At 45.7% G+C, this 19,258-nt stretch overlaps 2 protein-coding genes across 5 annotated transcripts; one reads left to right on the top strand and one right to left on the bottom strand.

Annotated features, from left to right (window-relative positions):
- Positions 1-528: 528 nt before the first annotated feature.
- On the top strand, positions 529-11,234 carry mapk8ip1a (mitogen-activated protein kinase 8 interacting protein 1a). Of its 2 annotated transcripts, XM_041071080.2 has the most exons (13): positions 529-987; positions 4,118-4,193; positions 4,926-5,507; positions 5,661-6,200; positions 7,006-7,260; positions 7,669-7,744; positions 7,816-7,982; positions 8,064-8,167; positions 8,244-8,354; positions 8,427-8,497; positions 8,580-8,678; positions 8,950-9,043; positions 9,584-11,234. In XM_041071080.2, exons 1-12 carry the CDS (start codon positions 916-918, stop codon positions 9,020-9,022), a joined length of 2,226 nt encoding a protein of 741 aa, XP_040927014.1. In that variant the 5' UTR covers positions 529-915; the 3' UTR covers positions 9,023-9,043; positions 9,584-11,234. The 2 variants fall into 2 exon arrangements, with proteins under 2 accessions (XP_040927014.1, XP_029009605.1); XM_029153772.3 differs by having other exon boundaries at positions 8,950-11,234.
- A 684-nt stretch (positions 11,235-11,918) lies between these two features.
- On the bottom strand, positions 11,919-18,353 carry cstpp1 (centriolar satellite-associated tubulin polyglutamylase complex regulator 1). 3 transcript variants are annotated; one of them, XM_029153773.3, is made up of 9 exons: positions 18,021-18,350; positions 17,825-17,927; positions 17,545-17,675; positions 17,366-17,450; positions 17,029-17,114; positions 16,429-16,636; positions 15,924-16,033; positions 15,535-15,598; positions 11,919-12,548 (listed from the first exon to the last, which is right to left on the bottom strand). In XM_029153773.3, exons 1-9 carry the CDS (start codon positions 18,061-18,063, stop codon positions 12,386-12,388), a joined length of 993 nt encoding a protein of 330 aa, XP_029009606.1. In that variant the 5' UTR covers positions 18,064-18,350; the 3' UTR covers positions 11,919-12,385. The 3 variants fall into 3 exon arrangements, with proteins under 3 accessions (XP_029009606.1, XP_029009607.1, XP_055365719.1); XM_029153774.3 differs by lacking the exon at positions 11,919-12,548 and having other exon boundaries at positions 15,531-15,598; positions 18,021-18,352; XM_055509744.1 differs by lacking the exon at positions 11,919-12,548 and having other exon boundaries at positions 15,535-15,635; positions 18,021-18,353.
- Positions 18,354-19,258: the final 905 nt, after the last annotated feature.

The raw sequence follows: 19,258 nt of genomic DNA, 5'->3' as shown, positions 1-19,258 counted from the left end.
ACAACCAATGGTCCATATCCACTCCGACAAGCCCATGTGCTGAACATTCAAGATTCAACATTAAAAAAAATTATTAATCCCAGAGGGAAATTATTTTGCACACTTTGATCACTGTCACAGATGGAGGTACACACAAGATGGTAGGGAGATTACAATTAACAATGCTAACACATCTACACACACTCACATCAAGTCTAATTACTGTTGTCTAAATACAACTAATTACTAGCTAAACATTGACACGTTTAGGGTTAAGATCAGCTTTGGATCATAAGGATCCATATTTCTATACGAGGCTGTACCTCCTGTTTCAGGCCAAACATCTCCATCTGGTGGCTGGATGAACCTTTGTAGCATCGTTTCACTGACTGTGACGTAAACATGCACAACAGAGGAACACGGTCAGTGTTTATTAGCACGAACTGAGTGAAAATGCCACAGGCAGATGATCTGATGTCATGCTGTGATCTGATTGGTTGGCCCTGACTTCCTCCTCCCTCCTCCCTCCTCTCTCCCTCCCTGCATCTCTCAAGCCTTGATCATTATTCGACACCACCCATCTCTCCTGCTCTCTCTGTTTCTCTCCTCCTTCCTCCTTCTGTCTCCCCACCTCTCTTCTCTGCTCCGCTTTGCTCCTGCCAGGAGAAATGATGATGATGATGATGTTATACTGAGACCAGCCAATGGTGAAACGGGAAGCAAGGAGAATGGGTGTGTCCAGAGGCCAGGCTCGGAGCTGTTCGATGCTGAGGAGGCTGAAGAGGAAGCACGGGAGGTAGAGGAGGGTGGGGGAGGCCTTGTCCGAACTGAGGAGAGCCTACGCTGGCTTAAAAAAGGGGGGAGAAGAGGAGGAGGGGGAGGAGGAGGAAGGAGGGAGGAAGGTGTCGGCCGAGGGGGGACTCAACCTGTGCTGTCATGGACAAATATCGACCAAAGAGACCAACTACCCTGGCTCTGTTTCCACAGCTGCCACAAGCCGGCACCCAGGTAGGGAGGCTGGGAGGATCCCTCAGTCTAGAGCTGGGGATGAGTGTCAGAGCAGGCAAGCTGCATACACGGCTTCCTGGGAGGATCCTGCCTCCACAGGCAGCCAGTCTGTGTGTGTGTGTGTGTGTGTGTTTGTGTGTGTGTGTGTGTGTGTGTGTGTGTGTGTGTGTGTGTGTGACAGTGGGTCCAGCTGTCGTGTTCTACTATTGCTTGGAGATGCCTATATTTAGATCATCGGTGCTCACAATGTGGACGCTTGTTTGCTGACCCATGGCGGATGAGCAGCCAGGGAGGTCAGTGACTTGCTCAAGGACACTGGCTGTGGTCGGAACCGATGCTGACTGAGCTTCTCCTAAAACGCGTATTTTTAAAGTGGGTCATCTGTGAAGCAGCAGGACCGGGCCCACTTCGGCATGTCCACTGCTGTTGCTCGCTGTAAGGTGTCGTCACGTCAACGCAGTCCTCGGGAGACAGACGTGCAGACTCCTGGATGAGTGGTGGCTCTGAACACAGGTGTGGGTTCAGCCGTGTCCGTGCTGTTCCTCGCCCGCAGGCGTAGTTTGCATGATTAGCTCGTCTGAGCAGCGGCAGGTGAAGCTCCAGTAGCTCAGTACAGGCTCAGGCCTGGGTGGGGGGAGACATCTTGTCCTAGTGCCTCCACTGTTATTGTTCCTCTGTCACATCCATTGCTTGTTGTTCACAAGTTGAACTAAGCTATTAATATTATATGGTCTGCACTGTCGCAGCTCTAAATGGTGAAACTTGTAGAATGACTAGAGAGGATTTAGCCCCGCATCTGCTTGACGTCCAGCTCACTCACTGTCAGAGCTACAGCAGCGATTTAGAGTCTCTCTCACGTGTTGTATTAGACCTAAAATAAGTAACTTAGGGCTTAATATGTGCTTTTTATGCTCAGAGTCTAATTCATAGTGGAGCTTCAAATGCTTGCATTTTATTAAATGTAGGTTTTGGAGACACATTTTTGTATAAATGAATAAAACAGCCAGACATGCAGCTTTTGCTAGAACCTGTAACAGTGTTGACTGGACAGAAAGCCTCCAGGATCAGGACACAAAGAGCTTCTCTCTGAGATAGAATGAGGGTGCAGGTCCAAGTGTTTGGCCACCGCAAAGGCAACAGCAGACAGCGTCACCTGTGCTATGCATGATGAGGATGATGATGACGAGGAGGAAGAGGAGGATAACAACTCCATTGATCCCTGTTGGTGTTGGTGCCACTGGGATCAAAAACAGGGCCACATGGATGTGAAAGGCAGTGACACTGTGAGCACCAATGAAGTATTTACAGATCAGAGGATGTCACAGTGGTCAAAGAGCAGGAATGCGGCATTCAAGGCGTTCACGCCCATAAGTCATGAGCAAGTTGAATTCTTTGGTTTTGGATTCTGCTTTGATGTGGGAAATTAAAACCCTGCAGAAAGTCAGACAAACACGGTATCTTTCCTGAAGTGTGAGCTGGTTTTAAGTCAACACACGAGATGAGTCAGCGGGATCCACACACTCACCTGTTCTGAGCCTGCAGCTAGGACGTCACACTAAACTGGCAGGAGCTGGATGCACCTGGAAGTTCTGGGTCTGTAACATTAGCTGTTCTGCAACTAATGACGCAAACATTCACTAGCAGCTTGTCCACGGCGCTGAAAGACCTTCGGGACATAATATGACTTTTTCTATTTCAAAAACATTGCTGCGATGAAGGTGAACACTGGGCCACTGGGCTTTTCAGCTGTCCATGTTCTGGCCTGTTAATGTTCTGATGCTCTGCTCTTTGTTTCCTGCTTTCACCTCTGCTGCTCCCTCTCATCATAGACGGTCACATCCTCCTTTGTCTGTGCTGCTCTTGGCTTCTGCCCTTGATATTCCTTCTTCTGTTTAGCAGCCATTTTGATTTTATAGTTTTGTGTCCTGCTAGTAATAGTTATTTAGTTTATTGAAATTGTTGCATCCTGCTCCTTTTCCCCTGCTTGTAAGTTCAGTTTGTAAATGATACCCCTGTTGATTAAAAGACTGAATTACAAGTTGGGCCCGGCCTGTTTGTCGTCCGCCGTCCCAGCGTGTGGCTCAGTCCAGGACGACCCAGACATTAGTGACTTTTAATTGAATATCTACTAGCACTAGCTCCTGTTACATCGTTGTTGATGCTAAGGCTGAGAAATTTCTTGTATGAATCTAGAACCTTCACAATAGCAACAGACTCAAATACCTACAGTAGTAGTAAATAACACTAACTGAGGCCCAAACTGTCTTCTCCCTGTGGAGCGATAGAAGATGATGCTTGTTAGACATACAGTGAAATATATGGACGAGTTACTAACATTTATACACCAACGTTATGCTTATTGCCATTTGTTGATTATTTTGAGTTTAAGGCTGAGTCTGAGCAGCTTCATAGTGAAATGTGGCAGTAAAATTTGTGTGTGCACTGCAAGAAGTCTGGTGTTAAACTGGATCAAAGCCTAATAGCAAGCTCTCACATTCACTAACAGGAAGACAACACAGACCCGACTGTTACAGGCTGGCCAAGGTTGTTCATCTGCTGCCTTGAGCTTCACAAATGCCAGCAAAACTCCTATTCTGCCCTGAAATTGACATATGGTGATGAAACAATATTTGACCTTTTATGTGACCAGAGTTATGTGGTCTGGAGCTCTTTAGTCTCTTTTACAGATTTTATGGGAAGCCATTCGCTGGTCACCCCTAAATAAGTGGAGAAACGTACACAGGCCATGATGTCATCAGAGAAAGACAGATGTGTTTTACACATAGACACATACTTTGATGCGTGGCTTCATTCTCATACTTAGTAACCATAGTAACAGAAAATGTCAGGCAAAGCAGCTGCGTGGTAGGTGGGATGTCAGCAGTAAGATGGAGTACATGGTGAATTTATCTGAGCAGCTACTGAGCACATTTACTGTCATTTGATATAGGCACTGATCCTTTAAGCCAAATATATGTACCATTTCTATATAATGTTGGATGATTGAAATCTTGTGGACTCTTGCTGAACTCAGCATCTCAGTGTGAATGAAGTCAGAGCTAATCAGACAATGGTCCAGCTGTCTGCTGTTCTCTTTACGCTGCTGCTTTGCCTTTGAATCTCTGTCCAGGACTCCATCAACAACAACTCTTTGGGCAAGAAGGACAGTTGGAAGGAGGCCCACTCCTCCTCCCCACACATAACAGGTACGGCCACAACATCGTCTCTCCAGGTCTTTGATTCATGATGAGTAATGTGGTTCTACTGGCACAAAGCGATAAATGACAGAATCATTTATTCTAAATCCCTCTAAAGGTTGGAGGCTGTGATAATGACAGCGAGTGTTTTCACTTTCATCCTGATGTCCCTCTGAACCAGTTCAGTCATCTTCTACTTGTGCTTTCACTGACTCTCAGTAAAGTATTGCGCTTACTGTAGATGCTTTACTCTTGTCAATAAACCTGGTCGCTGTAGATTTTTAATTCTGTTTGTTCTGATGGCATTGTTTTAACACATGGGGTGTTACAATCAACAGTAACACGTTTTAGTAGTGAAAGGCCGACAGACTCACAAAGCTCTTTACTGGGAATTAGTTAAAACTGAAAGGCCAGACAGACAGAACCAACAGGACCAGGACCCAACTGCATGTACGGCCACAGACAAAACACGTATGAAGAGAATGTTTAATAGGCAACGAAACTTGAGGACAGAGTTTAGATGAGTGGGACCAGCCAGAGGTCAAACATCTGGATGAACTTCACGCTGGTCCAGTTGCAGCTTTTCAGTACTTATGTCAGGCGTCACTTTTCTTCTGTTTTGAGTGTGTTTCGTTATCACTTTTATGAAATAAGGGGTTTTTCACCATTCCTGCAGCTCTTATCCTCCATAAACTACTTACTGGAGGCCTAATCTAATGCTGGCTTTGTTTGTGTGTTAAGGGGATCTAGCTGCAGTGGACGTCCAACCCAAAGTTGGGGACAAAGTCCAGCACAGCACCCGCCGTCCAGCCCCCAAACCACCCACAGCCAATGGAGCCAAAGGCAGAGGCAGCGCTCAGACGGCGCCCACCGCCGCAGACAGTCGCACCCGAGCACTGGACAGACATGTGCCGGCGATCACACACACACAGGCTTCCAGCACACCGCGGAGTCAGCGACAAGGAGGAGGAGGAGGAGGGGGAGGAGGAAGAGGCCTGGGTAAAGGAGCAACGGCAATGAGAGACAGGAACCTGGGAGAGGTCAAAGGAAAGAATGGAGTGACCGCAGGGAAGGAGGAGAGACGAGGAGGACGACTGTGTGAGTCCAGGGAGAGAGAGAGAGACGCGCCTCAGAGGCCGAGAGAAGCCAACGGGCTGAAAAGCCGGGGGGGCGACAGGAAAGGAAAAGTGGGCGCCAAAGCAGGGAACAGAGGTGGATTCAAGCAAAACAACTTAATGTCTAGCCACGAGGTTTATCTGACGGCCATGGTGGTTCCACGCACGCCCGTGGCACCGAGGACCCAGGACCAGGCCCCAGACCCAGGTATGAGCCCGTGTTATGGAGCCTCAGTATGAACACTAACACCTCCAGCATCTTTTATTCTGAAACGCTGCTAAAAGGTTGAGAAGCTAAAATACTGGACCTGAACACCTCAAAATTGGTTTTAATCTGTTTGATTACAATTTGTGTCCTTAGGCCAAAATCACGACGGGACCCAGGACAACCCTCCTGCCCTTTCTAGGTCAAGCAGCGAGGGGGGGTCGAACAGAATGTCCCTCAGCTCTGACACAGAAGGGCCCCCACCAGGACCCCTTCACCCATCTCTGTCCCACCGAATCAACCCGGACATCAGCGAAGAGGAGGGAGAGGTGGACAACGGGCCGACCCACTGCCCCCCGGCGGTGGACGGCACCGAGCCGGAGGTGGACCCGGGGGGGGGCGGGGACCCGACAGCGGAGGCGGACGGCACAAACTCTATCACTCAGGGAGATTCTGTAGCTGCTGAGACTGTACCAAAAAGCGAACCCACAGCGGGCTTAGAGTATGACTCTGTCAAATACACTCTGGTGGTGGATGAACACGCTCAGCTGGAGCTGGTCAGCCTCAAGGACTGCTTGAACGGTTATGAGCACAACGGGGACAGCGATGCAGAAACAGTGTATCAGTCGGCCAATGAGGAGGAAGATCCAGAGTACGAGGAGGAGAGGAAGAGGAGGGAGCAGATCAGGAAGCAAGGTAAAGCGTCCATGAACGAAGGTGGTGCATGTGTTACGCAATAAGAATGATGAGCTAAAGTTGAAGTCACAGTGAGACGAACAGAAAGGGTAAAAACTTCTACTGCTGGGTAAACGCATGTAGGGAGTGAGGTGGAACCCCCAGAGAGGCCTGAGCTCCCTATGCCAGCTGTCTAAACACATAATGGACTCAACCAGCGACACTTGACAGCTTCCAGTTTGCACTGAGCAGGTGGGACGTACGTCCCCTTCCCCTTTACGGGGCTCCAGAACCTCCTCAGCTGTCTATGCTGCCGAACACTCAGATGGCACCAGCACAGAGTCACAGTGCACGTGACTCTGTGCTGGCTAGAACAATGACTGCGGCCTGGACCTGGTGCTTGTTACGGACAAGCTGTGACTGGCACAGAGGTCCATTAACAGAACCAGGTCCATACAGGTCTCCCCATCACACGTGTCCAGGTACCAGTGTGAGACAACAACAGAGACTGTACTGGGGAGACTGGAAACATTAGCTCCTCCAACATTTGGTTTAGTTCTTTTAAGGTTTTAAATCTTACCTTGTGAAACGCCTTGAGATAACTTTGTTGTGATTTGGCGCCATATAAAAAAATGAATTGAATGGAATTGAATTGGCCCTGCGATGGACTGGCGACCCATCCAGGGTGTACCCTGCCTCTCGCCCGTAGCCAGCTGGGATAGGCTCCAGCACCCCCGTGACCCCGCACTAGGGAGTAAGCGGTTAAGAAAATGGATGGATGGATGGATGGAATTGAATTGATCTGAATCACTGTTCCTGCTTTTAGAAAGGAGGAAAGACGACGAAAAAAGACGAAAGGAGGACGAGACCAGAAAGTGGAGGGAGGAAGATGTGAAGCGGAGGAGAGAGGAAGAGGTGAAGAGGAGGAGAGACGTGGTGGCCAGGATCTGCAAACAGACCAAGGTGATGTCGACCACTACGTCGGAAGAAGACGAGTCCAGCGGAGGAAAAGCTGCAGCTCCCAGAAGTAGGAAGTTCCTGAATCTGTTTGCCGACGGCCACAGCCCCTACAGTGCCACAGGTCTGTACGTTCTAGTTCATGTTGTGTCTGGCCCTGGATTCTTTATCCACAACCTTGTTTTGGTTGTGAAACCTGTTAATATATGATTGATTAAATGTTGAAACTAGTTTTAGCCCAGTCGCCACGTGCAGCGTATTTGTAATATGTGTTTGTAACAAACATCAGTCCAGAGAACGGTGACAGTACCAGAATCCATCATTAGGCCTCAAAACTTCAAAGGAGCTCATCAGAGGAGGAAGGTCAACGTTTACTAGAGCAGGAAGAGCTAAAGGCCTGGAGATGGAGGTCGACATAAGGACCAATGTCTGAAAAAGCACCAATTCATACACACCCGATGCCAGAGAGAATAGAATGAATGAGTCCAGAACCAATCCTCTGCTTCAGCGCCTGATCGCTGCTGTCCCACAGGCGCTGAATCCTTCGGCATGTTCTCCTGCGTCCTGCACGGCGTGGAGCGGCAGCAGAGCCACAGAGCCGTCTACAGGTGAACAGAGCTCCTAGGTCCACTAGGGCGAAGCCAGACTTTCCCCTGACGCCCGCTGTGCCTGCTTCCAGGTTCGTCCCTCGGCACGCGGACGAGCTCTACCTGGAGACCGACGACCCGGTGCTGATGCTGAGCCAGTCGGAGGACCTGTGGTGTCAGGGCTACAACATGAGGACGGGCGCCAGCGGCATCTTCCCCGCGTTCTACGCTGTCAAGGTGCCCAGAGACATGAACCACGGTACGTTGATCAACACAGGGTCCCATGGCTCCATGATGGCGGCAGCCTGACCGGCGTGTTGCCTCACCTCTGTCCTCACAGGTCAGGGAGGCGCCTGCATGGAGCAGTTCCTGGTGAGGTTCCTGGGTTCGGTTCAGGTCCCCATCCATAAAGGCAACGATGTGCTGTGTGCTGCCATGCAGAAGGTCAATCGTGTTCCACTGTTTGTCACCAGTATTGACACTGGTTCGGATAGGTTCACCGCTGGTGGTGCGTTCACAGGTGGTGTGTAACCGGCGGCTGGCGGCTCAGCCCCCCTCCGTGTGCGTGCTGGAGGTCAGCGTGGAGGGGGTGAAGATCAGCGTCCAGGACCAGTGCCACTCAGCCAACAGGGTAGGTCCACACGGGCCTCACGCGGCGGCAGCATCGCGCTCATTTACTAACGCTGCTCTGTTTGTGCTTCAGGGCGACCGGTGTTTTCATTTTTTCCAGCTGAAGAACATCTCGTTCTGTGGCTGTCATCCAAAACACAGCAAGTGAGTTGACGCGTTCAGGGAATAGGTGGTTTCTACACTTCATACAAGTAGCTTCCTCTCAGTGACTCTGGTTGCCCTGCAGATACTTCGGTTTCATCACCAAACATCCAGACCAGCAGCGCTTCGCCTGTCATGTGATGGTGGCGGAGAGCACGTTGCATCCTCTGGCTCAGTGCGTGGGGTAAGAAGTGGCATCTCACCACCAACCAAGCACCTACAGCTGGTTGAGTGTCAGGCAGCCTGATGTCTCACACACCACCCGACCCTTGTGTGTCTCCACTCAAATACCCCTCATACACTAGATCCCAGTATTGCTCATTTTTGCTGCAGTTCCAAACCACCAGCCAGGTTGCGTTCATCGTTGGCTTCCACTCATGCCATCCATTGGTCATATGTGTACTCATGCCTGCTACATCAGAAGGTCGAGGCTGACGCCTGCTTTCTCTGCACAGGAGGGCCTTCCAGCAGTATTACAAGGAGCACGTCGGCTACTCCTGTCCCACTGAAGACATCTTCATTGAATAGCATCGCTCTCACTTTGTGCATGTAAGCATGGTCTTACACCACAGACTGAACCCCTCATATAGCTTCAGAGTAACTTGTGTGGTGGATTTTCTTTTGTTAGCTGCATCAAGTAATATAGCAAGTTTCACTTCCTTTAGCCAGCGGCAATATGAATAACTCTACGGGTGAACAGGGTCACATGGGATGAACCCCGCCCACACAAATAAATGATATATGAATGATATATCTGATGACCTATGATTGAGACTATACCAATAATAATTAATTTAAAACCAAGGAGATAATATGGCCGTAAATGCAATTGGGTAACGTGTCAGGATTAGTTTGTCCTCCAGGTAGACTGACGTCTATAGAGCCGCACAGTTAACGAGAAAAGGCTGAATATGTTTAAATCAGACAGCTTTTCTAGCTGCAGACATGTAAGAAGATAAAACCCTATAGAATGAGGCAATGAACATCCCTGTGTCTTACAGCCCACGTGACAATCAGCTGTTGCTAAGGTGTTTAGACTTGCTTTGCTGTGACCAGCTCCTCTGGTTGCTGCTTGATGTTTGCTTCCAGGTTCTGCAGGATTTCAGGAGGCATCACTTCAGCTTGTGCTTGCTGTGCATTGCTGGACCACGTCAGTGTAAACGGCTTTGTTTCAGATCAGATAGAAACGCTGGAACCTTCACAACCTTCCCTCAGAGATTAGCTTCAGCTAATCTGAGCTGCACCAATCAACATTTTTCACACGATTGGCCAAAACTGCAGTTGCCCTCAGCTCTGGCTCGTTGGCCAATCTTTTCTTTTGTCCCAGTTACAAATCCATCTGTGCTCCTCCTGGTCCATGCTCTAATCAAGGCATCAGCTCACAACTACAGTACGAAGAGGAGAACGTTGATTCGCATCTTTCTGACGTGTTACTGTTGTGATGTAGCTTGTGCTGCATGCTGCCCCCTAGTGGTCAACGAAAATCCAAACACGCTGCTTTAAGATGTGGGACATGAGCAGCCGGACTCCAAACACCGGGAATGGACAGATGGAAGCACTGGAAGATAGAGCCTGAGGTGTGTTATGATCAGAAACAGTGCCTTTGTGGTCTAGTGATCATGACTGTCCTGTGATTTGCCTGTTCAAATGTTTTCATTCACACTACCTAAAGAGAAGAGTCTCACGATCATGACCTTTGACCCGTACCTAAGATGGCTTCCATGGAAATTCTAGTGATTTTGCTGAGACCTGGCCGCTGGCGCACGCTCTCCCTGTGTCCCCGACCTGGTCTCGCTGGCTGGCATGAAGACAACACCGTAGCCAGGTGCTGTGGTCCAGTGCGTTCTGACTGGTTAATGTATTAACTATAGGACTGACTTTTCTATAGAAAGAGTCTAATCTAGGATTATTGTTATGCAATGATGAGAGGATTAATATTAGCAGTTATTAGTCAGATTATTTCCTGCTGTTGTAGGTTCCAAAATACCAAATAGTTGTACGTGGCATGAAGCATTTTATTGAATAAGGCATGATATTAGCACTGCAACATCACATGCGATTGACCTTTGACCTTTGATTCAGCCACTCAACAAGGCAACAGAAGCACCATTAGCGCTTCCTGTTCACTGGGAGGAAGGAAGGCTGGATGTCTGCTGCTTGAGTCGCCTTCTGACATCTCCAGTAATGAGGCGTGTTACCACACGTTTATTTCCATGTCAGCCACCTCAGGTCGTTGCAGTACGTTGTTGTGTCCACCAGGAAGTGTCCTTTCCATGTCTGTGTGATTCTAACTCTACGGGATCTACTGAACTTTATCCATCCATAGAGATTCGTTATGTATAGGTGCGTATGTAGAGTCCAGATGGTAACTACTCAGACAGTTACACACGTCAGCACATCCAGCTTTAAATAAAGTAACTGACATATAGACTTATTAGCATTAGATACTCACACAGTTCTTCCTATAGTGACATAATCATGATCAGATGAAAGATGTGAGACCCGACGATTTGTTTCAAACTAAATGTGCTGAGAACCAGAACCTGATGCAGGTAAATGTCTAAATACTTGCTCTGGACTGTACGTATGTGTGTATAGAGTTATTATTGTATGCTGTCGGTATAACCACAACCTGGGTGTAACACCGCATGAAATCAATGTTGTAAACTGAAGACAAGATGCAGAAAGTGGTGGCGATAGTGACGGTGATGATTCTTGTTAATAAACCATTTAGAAATGAGACAGTAGGACCTGTTTTCAAACGCTATACAGTCACACTGGATGCATTAACACCTGTAAGCTGTACTTGGAGAAAGGAAGAAAAAAACCAAGACAAAAAGTCTGACCAAAGGGTTTGACACAGAGGGTTTTTAAAGCTCAGAGCTCCAGGAGCAAAATGGAGAAAATGTGTTATCAAACCAAAGTTAGTAACAGCACTGCATCATAACTAAAGTGACCAGGTTCCTCCAGTCAGCTGAATCTCATTTAGGGGGTTGAAGACCTGAGTGCTCCTCAGCAATGAATTAGTGGAATCATCATCCCATGGTGTCAGACAAGTGTCTGCATGTAAACCTAGTTCTAATGAACCATCACCTAAGTCAGCGTCACAGTGGCATCATCAACATTAGACATTATTACAATCATACAACTACAGTATATATTAGTGCTGGGCAGAGATACAGAAACCCACGAGACAATGGACTGGAGAACTCAGAATCAGACCAACGGTGTGTGACATAACCCAAAAAAGTGACAGACAAACCACCACTTAGTGTTAATGACAGGACTGAGTGAAGACAGAGTGCCACATGCCTCATTCAGAAGCCGGAGCAGATTACTGAACGTGGAGTTTGGTTCCATCTTATTTAAGTTGCCTCAGGAACATGGAGGACACTATCCACCAATAAAACACCTCACAGAGTGGTATGTGTCAGACATCACAGTCTTTTTTATTATTTAGTATCATCTGTCACAGTGAGCCAGGATCTCCAGACAGTAACGCTTAATTTCCTTTCCTTCAATTATCAATATTTAAAATAATAAGTTAGCCTTTCACTGTGTAGTTTACAATAATGTAATTTATATGCTACATGACTTAGTAGTGGATTTAACATGGTTTACTTTAACACAAGGACTTAAAGCAGCAGAGTGTGAAGACACATTAAGGACTGAGGCCGATTCTCCAAAACCAAGTGCATAAAACATTTACAGTCAGTATCAGGGTACAGTAAGTGAGAATTAACTTGTATGGTAATGACAAGCTACTAACAGGACTCATGGGAACACAGACATTTTGGCTGAAGAGGTTACAGTACTGTTGTATCTCACATGGGGTCACAAAGGCCAAAGTGCTGTTAGGAGCGGAGATGGAAAGTGGTAAAAGGTAAGAGGTCAGTTTTCAGAGGAGTCGGTCTCTTCAGTGGAGCCGTCACTTTCCACCTTTCTTCTGTGGTGGATGTTCCTTCTGGGGGAGGCCTTCCTCTGCGCCTCCTTCAGTCCACCCACAGCGCTGCCACTGCTGTTGCTGCCAGGACTTACTGAGATCTGAGCGATTCTGGGCAGCAAGGAGCAGAAAACAGACATAAGCAGTTCAGGTCACGTTCTTTAAATAGGACAGACATCACAGACAGCTAAAAAAGGCTTTGTCAGTGGGTAACACTTACATCGACTTTACTTCACAGGTGCTTTATTTAACTGTATGTGAACATCTGCTACTGTAAATTAAATCTATTCCTGCAGCCATCCGACAGAAGAAAGACGCTCGCGCCTCATCGGGGGTCATGGGTACGCTGGGGCCTAGCCCACCCTCAGCGGCCTGGATGCGTCATCAGGCCACACATACATTCACAAGAACCACCGACTCTCTTACACACCTACAGACAAATAGAGTCTCCAATCTGGTGACTGCAAGTGTTTGGGCTGTGGGGAAAAGCCATAAAGACACAGGGGGAACATGCAAACTCCACACAGAGAGACCCATGGGTCACCTCAGATATTACAAACACTGTAATGTCTGGGTAATGTTGGTGAGACAAGCTACACAAGCTGTGTTTGTCTTCACATTTACCCCAGGCTGCTTTCATCCAAACCAAGCAGTGAATCCAAGACACAGCCGTGATGGAAACGTATGCAGCCAAGCATAAATTATGTATTAAGATAGGAAAGCTAAAAAAGGCATCAACAACCTTTAGACAACCTCACCACTCGCCAAGCGTTAACAGGTACATTTTTAAAAAGGTACATATAGTTTGTGCTCAGTTTAATTGATTGTCATATTGATGCCATATGAAACTGCAGACACGTGTGTAGCAATCCACGTCTGGACCTAGGTAACTTAACACAACGTGTGAGCTTCACTTCCTTTCACAGAGACAAAGCTGCGATTCACCAGAAGATAAGAATACATGGAATTCTTGTCTATTCCACAGGGCACTCACGACAGAACTGTGGGTTTAACATAAACAACACACATATGGTTAAGTGCACATCAAAACACCATGGATACTTTTAGGTGACATAACCTAAATCTCACTAGGGTCCTCCTCTGCCTTATCAGTAACCAGACCAAGACTTGTCTCATAATTTCTCTACTAGACTCACTACATGGACTCTCTCACTCGCCCAGGAGATCTGGATCGTAAACCAGGAATGTGAACATACACATAGACTATGTCCACTAGCTACAATGAGGTATCCTCATTATTGTATTACATTTTTAAGTGCTACAATTGTTTAATTAGTAATGTCCAGATTAGGTCATTTATAATTTGATTTTGCTTGCATTTATTATTCGTGTATGTTTTAGTGTTTACTGGGTGTTACATAAGACAAGACCAGTCATCATGAATAACATTTAATTTGTTACAGCGTTGTAAGGGACCACGTATAAGACCTTAAAATTCTATGCATTTAATATTGCTGTTTAACCATTCTGACTTCTCTGCTTATTTGAGCGTCAAAGTGATCGTTGCACGTGTATTGTGTTATGGTGTGATGGAACTTTGAGCTTGATGAAAAGAGGAAAGCTTAGTTATCCCAGATTTAGGAGCAATCCAAATCAAATAGTTTGATTCCTGATCTGAAGAGGTGAACCTTTTCACCACTGGTTGAACTAAATTCTCTGCCCTGCAGTGACCACTGCCCCAGGGGTATTTAAACCAGTGACACCCTAGGCGAATCAGATTTCCCTCTATCTTCAAACTTCTTTCACCTTTTCTTTTTGCGTCGCATTACTTCTATTTTCCTTTGTTCTTAAATTTTGTAAACCTAAGTTAAACTTAGAAACACGAACGAACAACGAAATTTGTAACGTTAGAAAGTCAACAAGAAACTCCGCAAAACTGAAACTATTACAAACAGTCCTTAATTGACTCGCTATTTTTGATCAAACTAATTAAATTAGATTCCAGCCCGTTTCCTTTTTGGGCTAGTTTAAGTAGCGCTGACGCTTGGAAACACCTTGGAAAGTCCAGCCTGGCTGACTGTTACTTCGCTGACCCCGAGCCGTCATCATCACCGCGGGCGACGATTCCTGGCCCAGAGGCCATGGCACCTGGACCAGAGAGGGCACGCCTGCTCAACCAACCGGTAACGGGAGACGCTGCACAGCAGCCGACAGCTCCAAACTAAGGCAAGACGAACATCTCTAATCCTCTGAGAATTCTGGTGTTTCTCAAAGCGCTAAAATTGAACATTCCAAATTCATTAGTTATCCTTAGATTTGAATTAGTTAGAGACAAATACTATTTTCGCTTGATCAAAGCCATCCTTGTGCTTTCACTCATTGATTCATTCACTGTTCATCATCTCATTCTGATTGTTCTCTCATTTTCAGTTCTGTTTATTTGAGTATTTCCATATTATGTTATTCATATATCCAGTAGTGTTAGATTAATAAAACGTTAAAAGGAATCTGGTTTTGTGTGCATTGTTCTTCAGATTTAAGCAGAGGTCACTGAACCGCGACAAGAATTTATGGCATAAGAGATGATTGGTGATGATTTGGTTTTATCACAAGAAGGTTGTTATTGTTGTTCATAACTGATATCTCATTGAATTGACATCTGGCGTTGGCTAGATTGATACAAGCCTGGTTTCAGCTTTAAAACAAACCTGGTGCCCCAACTTTGAAGTATATTAATGTTTCTGCATTAATATCAAACTATTAATAATTTGAATCCGCTACACGTGGCTCTAAAAACCCTAAAAACCAAATCTAACTTCAGAGATCAGACCCTGAAGATGACTGCAGTAATCATGCTTCATTCAGACCAATCAGCGGCATCGTTTATAATAACGGTATATAGCAAATATAATAGTATAATGAAGAATGTTTTTCTGCTACTTGGCTCCCTGCTAATGTTTAAACCAGACTTCATATTTAAATAACAAGGCACACTACAAGACTATACTCAGGCTGGAGTACTTCAGTAATTATTGTTTGTGGATGGTCCACAAAATACATGGCTTCAGATCGAAATCAACCATGAGGACAGTCTGTAAGTGTGTGTGTGTGTGTGTGTGTGTGTATGTGTACTCACAGTTTGTCCAGTTCCTGGTCCATTTCTTGATCAATGAGTAACTCAGCCTTGCTGGGTAATGCTCCTGCAACATCAGGGGTTGAAAGCGGTGTAAATGAGGCCTTAAGTAAAAAAAAGACATGTGCTAGAACTGCAATCCAGTAGATATACTGGATACATATTTCCACCTTGACATATATTTGCCATTGAATGTATATTGGCAGGAAAAGCCCTGATCATTTCTATAAAAGTAGTTCTCAGGCTTTACAGTGTAGCTGTGGTCTACAAAAAAAATCTTAAATTGAATCCATGTTAAGAAAACAAATAATAATTTTAGGATATAGCTAAACAATATACTAATTATTTGACCATAAAATAGCATCTATTCACACAATGTACTTTCAACCTACCAATAGTTTCATTGATGGTCTCATGTTTGGCTAGACTCATCAGAAAGCTGAAATAACAGACTTTCTCAGTCTGATTGAAGACTTCTTTCATACAGGATCTGGATGGATGACTATGGACACAAACACATGGGCAGTTGGGTCAAGCACGCACAGGCAACAGCATGCTACAACAGAACACCTCATAATCTGGACAGGACAGGATCGAATCCTATGATTAAAAGGAAAGCCAGCACTGCCTCTGAGCCAAAGGTTAGCTGAGAGTGAGCTCAGGCATCTGGTTAGTTAGTCAAATGTCAAACAAATCAACTGCAGCTTTTATTTACCTCCACAAAGTGAACCAATACCAAAAGAGACAAAAACTATGGATGCGCATCATCAAACAGCCTATTGGTCACACACCTGAACTTTAAGCTAGCGTTGATGATCGGTTTATCAGTTTGAATCATCTGAAACTGAACACAGATCGTTTGGTGCATTTAAGAGGTAAATTAAGTTCAGCACATACCAGTGTTTAAACCTGTCACACAGGGCCTCCACACACTCAGCCAGGGTGGACGACTCCACCCCATCCTGCTGCTGCCCCGCCTTCTCGTTCTCTTCGGCCGTCACAGAATGGAGCAGCTCGATTGATGTGGAAGTGGGGACAATAACCGTATTAGGACTCTTCCCAGCTAACAGATCCTGATAGATTGCCAGCACACTGTCCAGGAACTCTACATGTACACAGGTGATGACAGAGAGATGGTATCAACACTGGACACAATTCATTTCAACAAGAACAGTTGTGATTTGCATTTATTTGTTATTGTTATGTTTAGAAGTCAGACATGCTGTACCACTCTAGCAGTAATGTGAAAGTGGTTTCTGGAGGGGGGCAAGTAATTATATGAGCAGTGTTTCTTGGTGGAACGGGTCAACTAGTGCACTATTATGCATCACCAGACCTCTACACTATAACATTGAATTAAAAAGCATAATAATGAACATATTCATCATCTGGTGCAGCTCTTTTTATTATCTATTCAACAAGTTTGTATCAATGAATGTACATTTTTAAGCCCTGATGTCTTGCAGCAGTAACTGTGAAATAGTGGCTTTTTGGTACCTTGGTAGTAGAACTGAAGCTGGAAGGCATAAAGGAAGTCAGGGAAAGACATGAGACAATCTATGGCATCATCCATCAGGACAATTCTACGGGACAAACGGAGAAAATCAGTTAAAAGCAGTGGTGTCGTGTCCTGTGGTGAATGAGGCACAGGTCCTCCCAGCTTTCCCAGGTGTCATGCAGGCTACAGAAGAAAACTGATGAATAATAATCTAAAGAATGCATTAAAAGAATGCTCATAGTCAGATGTGTACAGATGTGCAGATGACTACATGAATTCTTCCTTATCAACCGTGTCCCATAAGGTCATAAAGATGGCTGTTCTGTGTGGACTGACCTGGCTGCACTCTGAACCACCTCCACTGGGAAGTCTGGGCACAGTAACTGGAGCAGAGACCTGTACTCCAGCATTGACAGCATGTCTGAAAAAGCAACACAGCATACACCAGACAGTGTTTTCTAATTAATAACCTAACACTGGAAGAATTCAGCTTATAGCTGTATATCTGGGCTCACCTCCGCTCTTGCCGATCTGCCTGTAGCACCTCCAGAAGACTCTGATGAAGGAGGCTCTGTTGTGAAGAGTGGCTCTGATGTAACTGTACTCCCTGAAAAGGACGTGGTTGCTGTTTTTTACACTGCTGAAACTACACACACACACACACACACACACACACACACACACACACACACACACACACACACACACACACACACACACACACACCAAAGCAGTGTTAATTTCCACTATCAACATAACGGTGCCCCAGTTTAGAGTGAATTTAACGCAGCGTACTATTCAGCGAAGTAGCGGACCACCCCGAACTGCGTGTACTCCTCCTTGTGCTCGAGCAGCTGGGTCACCGCGTCGCTGAGGTACACTAACACGCTGCTGTCCGCTGGAAGACACAAACGCAACAGTAACACACACTCACACAGGCAGGCTACACAGCGGTAGCGTGTGCTAAGCGGTAACCAGCTGCAGAACCCACCGAGGTACTCGTCCACGGGCACGGAGGAACTTAGACGGTTCATTCTGCTTTATTGTGACGTCAGAGTGTCTGACTACGTGATCATATCGCTGGCTGCCGCTTTAGAATTCACACAGCGGTCGTCCATAGAAACAGCTGAGTGTTGTGAGTTACATTAATGAAGTGTCCCCCCAAGAACACTACACTACCAGTCGTTCCGCTGACATTCTTCTTCTTCGTTTTTAATTGGCGGTGGGTAAACCTGCGACGCCACCAACTGGTGAGTGTGGATAAAGACTCCAACTGCATAATATAAAAAAATAAAAAATAAAACATTATATATTCCCCAGCAAACTACATTCACATGGGGGGGGGGGGGGGGGGGCATTACCTTGGAAACAGCAGCAGATGAGAGTCTAGATAAGTAAAGTCTCCGATGAGACTTTATTCAAACTAAAATTATTATTTTCGCAGTGGTTGTGTAGAAAAAAATCCTCTGTGCATTATTTGTGCAAACCTGTGGAATATTTATATATTCATACAATATGCAATATTCCTTCCCATGACTCCATAATCACTCAACCCACCTGTATTATGTTGTACTGTGCAAACACAACTTGACTTTTAATTCTGTTTCTGTATTTCTCTTTTTTTGTATCATGTGTAGTCTCTGTATTCTGTATTTGTGCTGTTATGAGAGGCAATTTCCCCACTGTCGGACAATTAAAGGTTTTCTTATTCTTATCACACGAAAGACTCACACTTCTTTGCGCGATCTAGTGACTAGGAATAGAACACCAAGCAGTGACGTGTTTGTACAGACCTACCTGAACACACTGCGTCAGTGCCACGTTGAGCTTAATCTACTAGTCATAACTTGACTAGTGGAACAAAGTCTCACTCATATTTTCAACTATACTGCAGCCAATAAAAGGAATCGACAAGTACATTTTACCGCATTTCACGGGTTCGTACCTTATTTCAGCTCATGAGCCCCCCTTCTCCTTCTTCTTGTCTTAATGCTATTACGTGCCTTTTTTCATTCATAAGGAAAATAAATGTATTTGTAATAAAAAAATGTAACCTTTTGTGTTTTTATTATAGTTTATTTTCCAAGTGACCAAACATTTGGCTCCACAAGTAGAAGCAGCAGTCATTTCCTTCTGCTTCAGGCAACAGAAAAATGCACCAATGGTGAATAGATTCTTATATTGATAAGGATGTCTTAAATTTGGAATAGCCAATCAAATCACATCCAG

This window comes from Betta splendens, chromosome 6 (assembly GCF_900634795.4).
Source record: "Betta splendens chromosome 6, fBetSpl5.4, whole genome shotgun sequence".
Lineage (NCBI taxonomy): Eukaryota > Metazoa > Chordata > Actinopteri > Anabantiformes > Osphronemidae > Betta > Betta splendens.
This window is presented reverse-complemented; position numbering and strand designations above follow the sequence as displayed.

What these genes read in the sequence shown, in the direction of transcription:
- mapk8ip1a (XM_041071080.2), top strand. Translation starts at nt 916, where the DNA reads ATGGACAAATATCGACCAAAGAGACCAACTACCCTGGCTCTGTTTCCA. An exon ending in GCCCAGAGACATGAACCACG is followed by an intron (nt 7,983 to 8,063) that starts GTACGTTGATCA and finishes CTGTCCTCACAG; the next exon opens with GTCAGGGAGGCGCCTGCATG. An exon ending in TGTCATCCAAAACACAGCAA is followed by an intron (nt 8,498 to 8,579) that starts GTGAGTTGACGC and finishes GTTGCCCTGCAG; the next exon opens with ATACTTCGGTTTCATCACCA.
- cstpp1 (XM_029153773.3), bottom strand. Translation starts at nt 18,063, where the DNA reads ATGAACCGTCTAAGTTCCTCCGTGCCCGTGGACGAGTACCTCG. An exon ending in GCCCGTGGACGAGTACCTCG is followed by an intron (nt 17,928 to 18,020) that starts GTGGGTTCTGCA and finishes TGTGTCTTCCAG; the next exon opens with CGGACAGCAGCGTGTTAGTG. An exon ending in TGTGACAGGTTTAAACACTG is followed by an intron (nt 16,034 to 16,428) that starts GTATGTGCTGAA and finishes TTGTGTCCATAG; the next exon opens with TCATCCATCCAGATCCTGTA.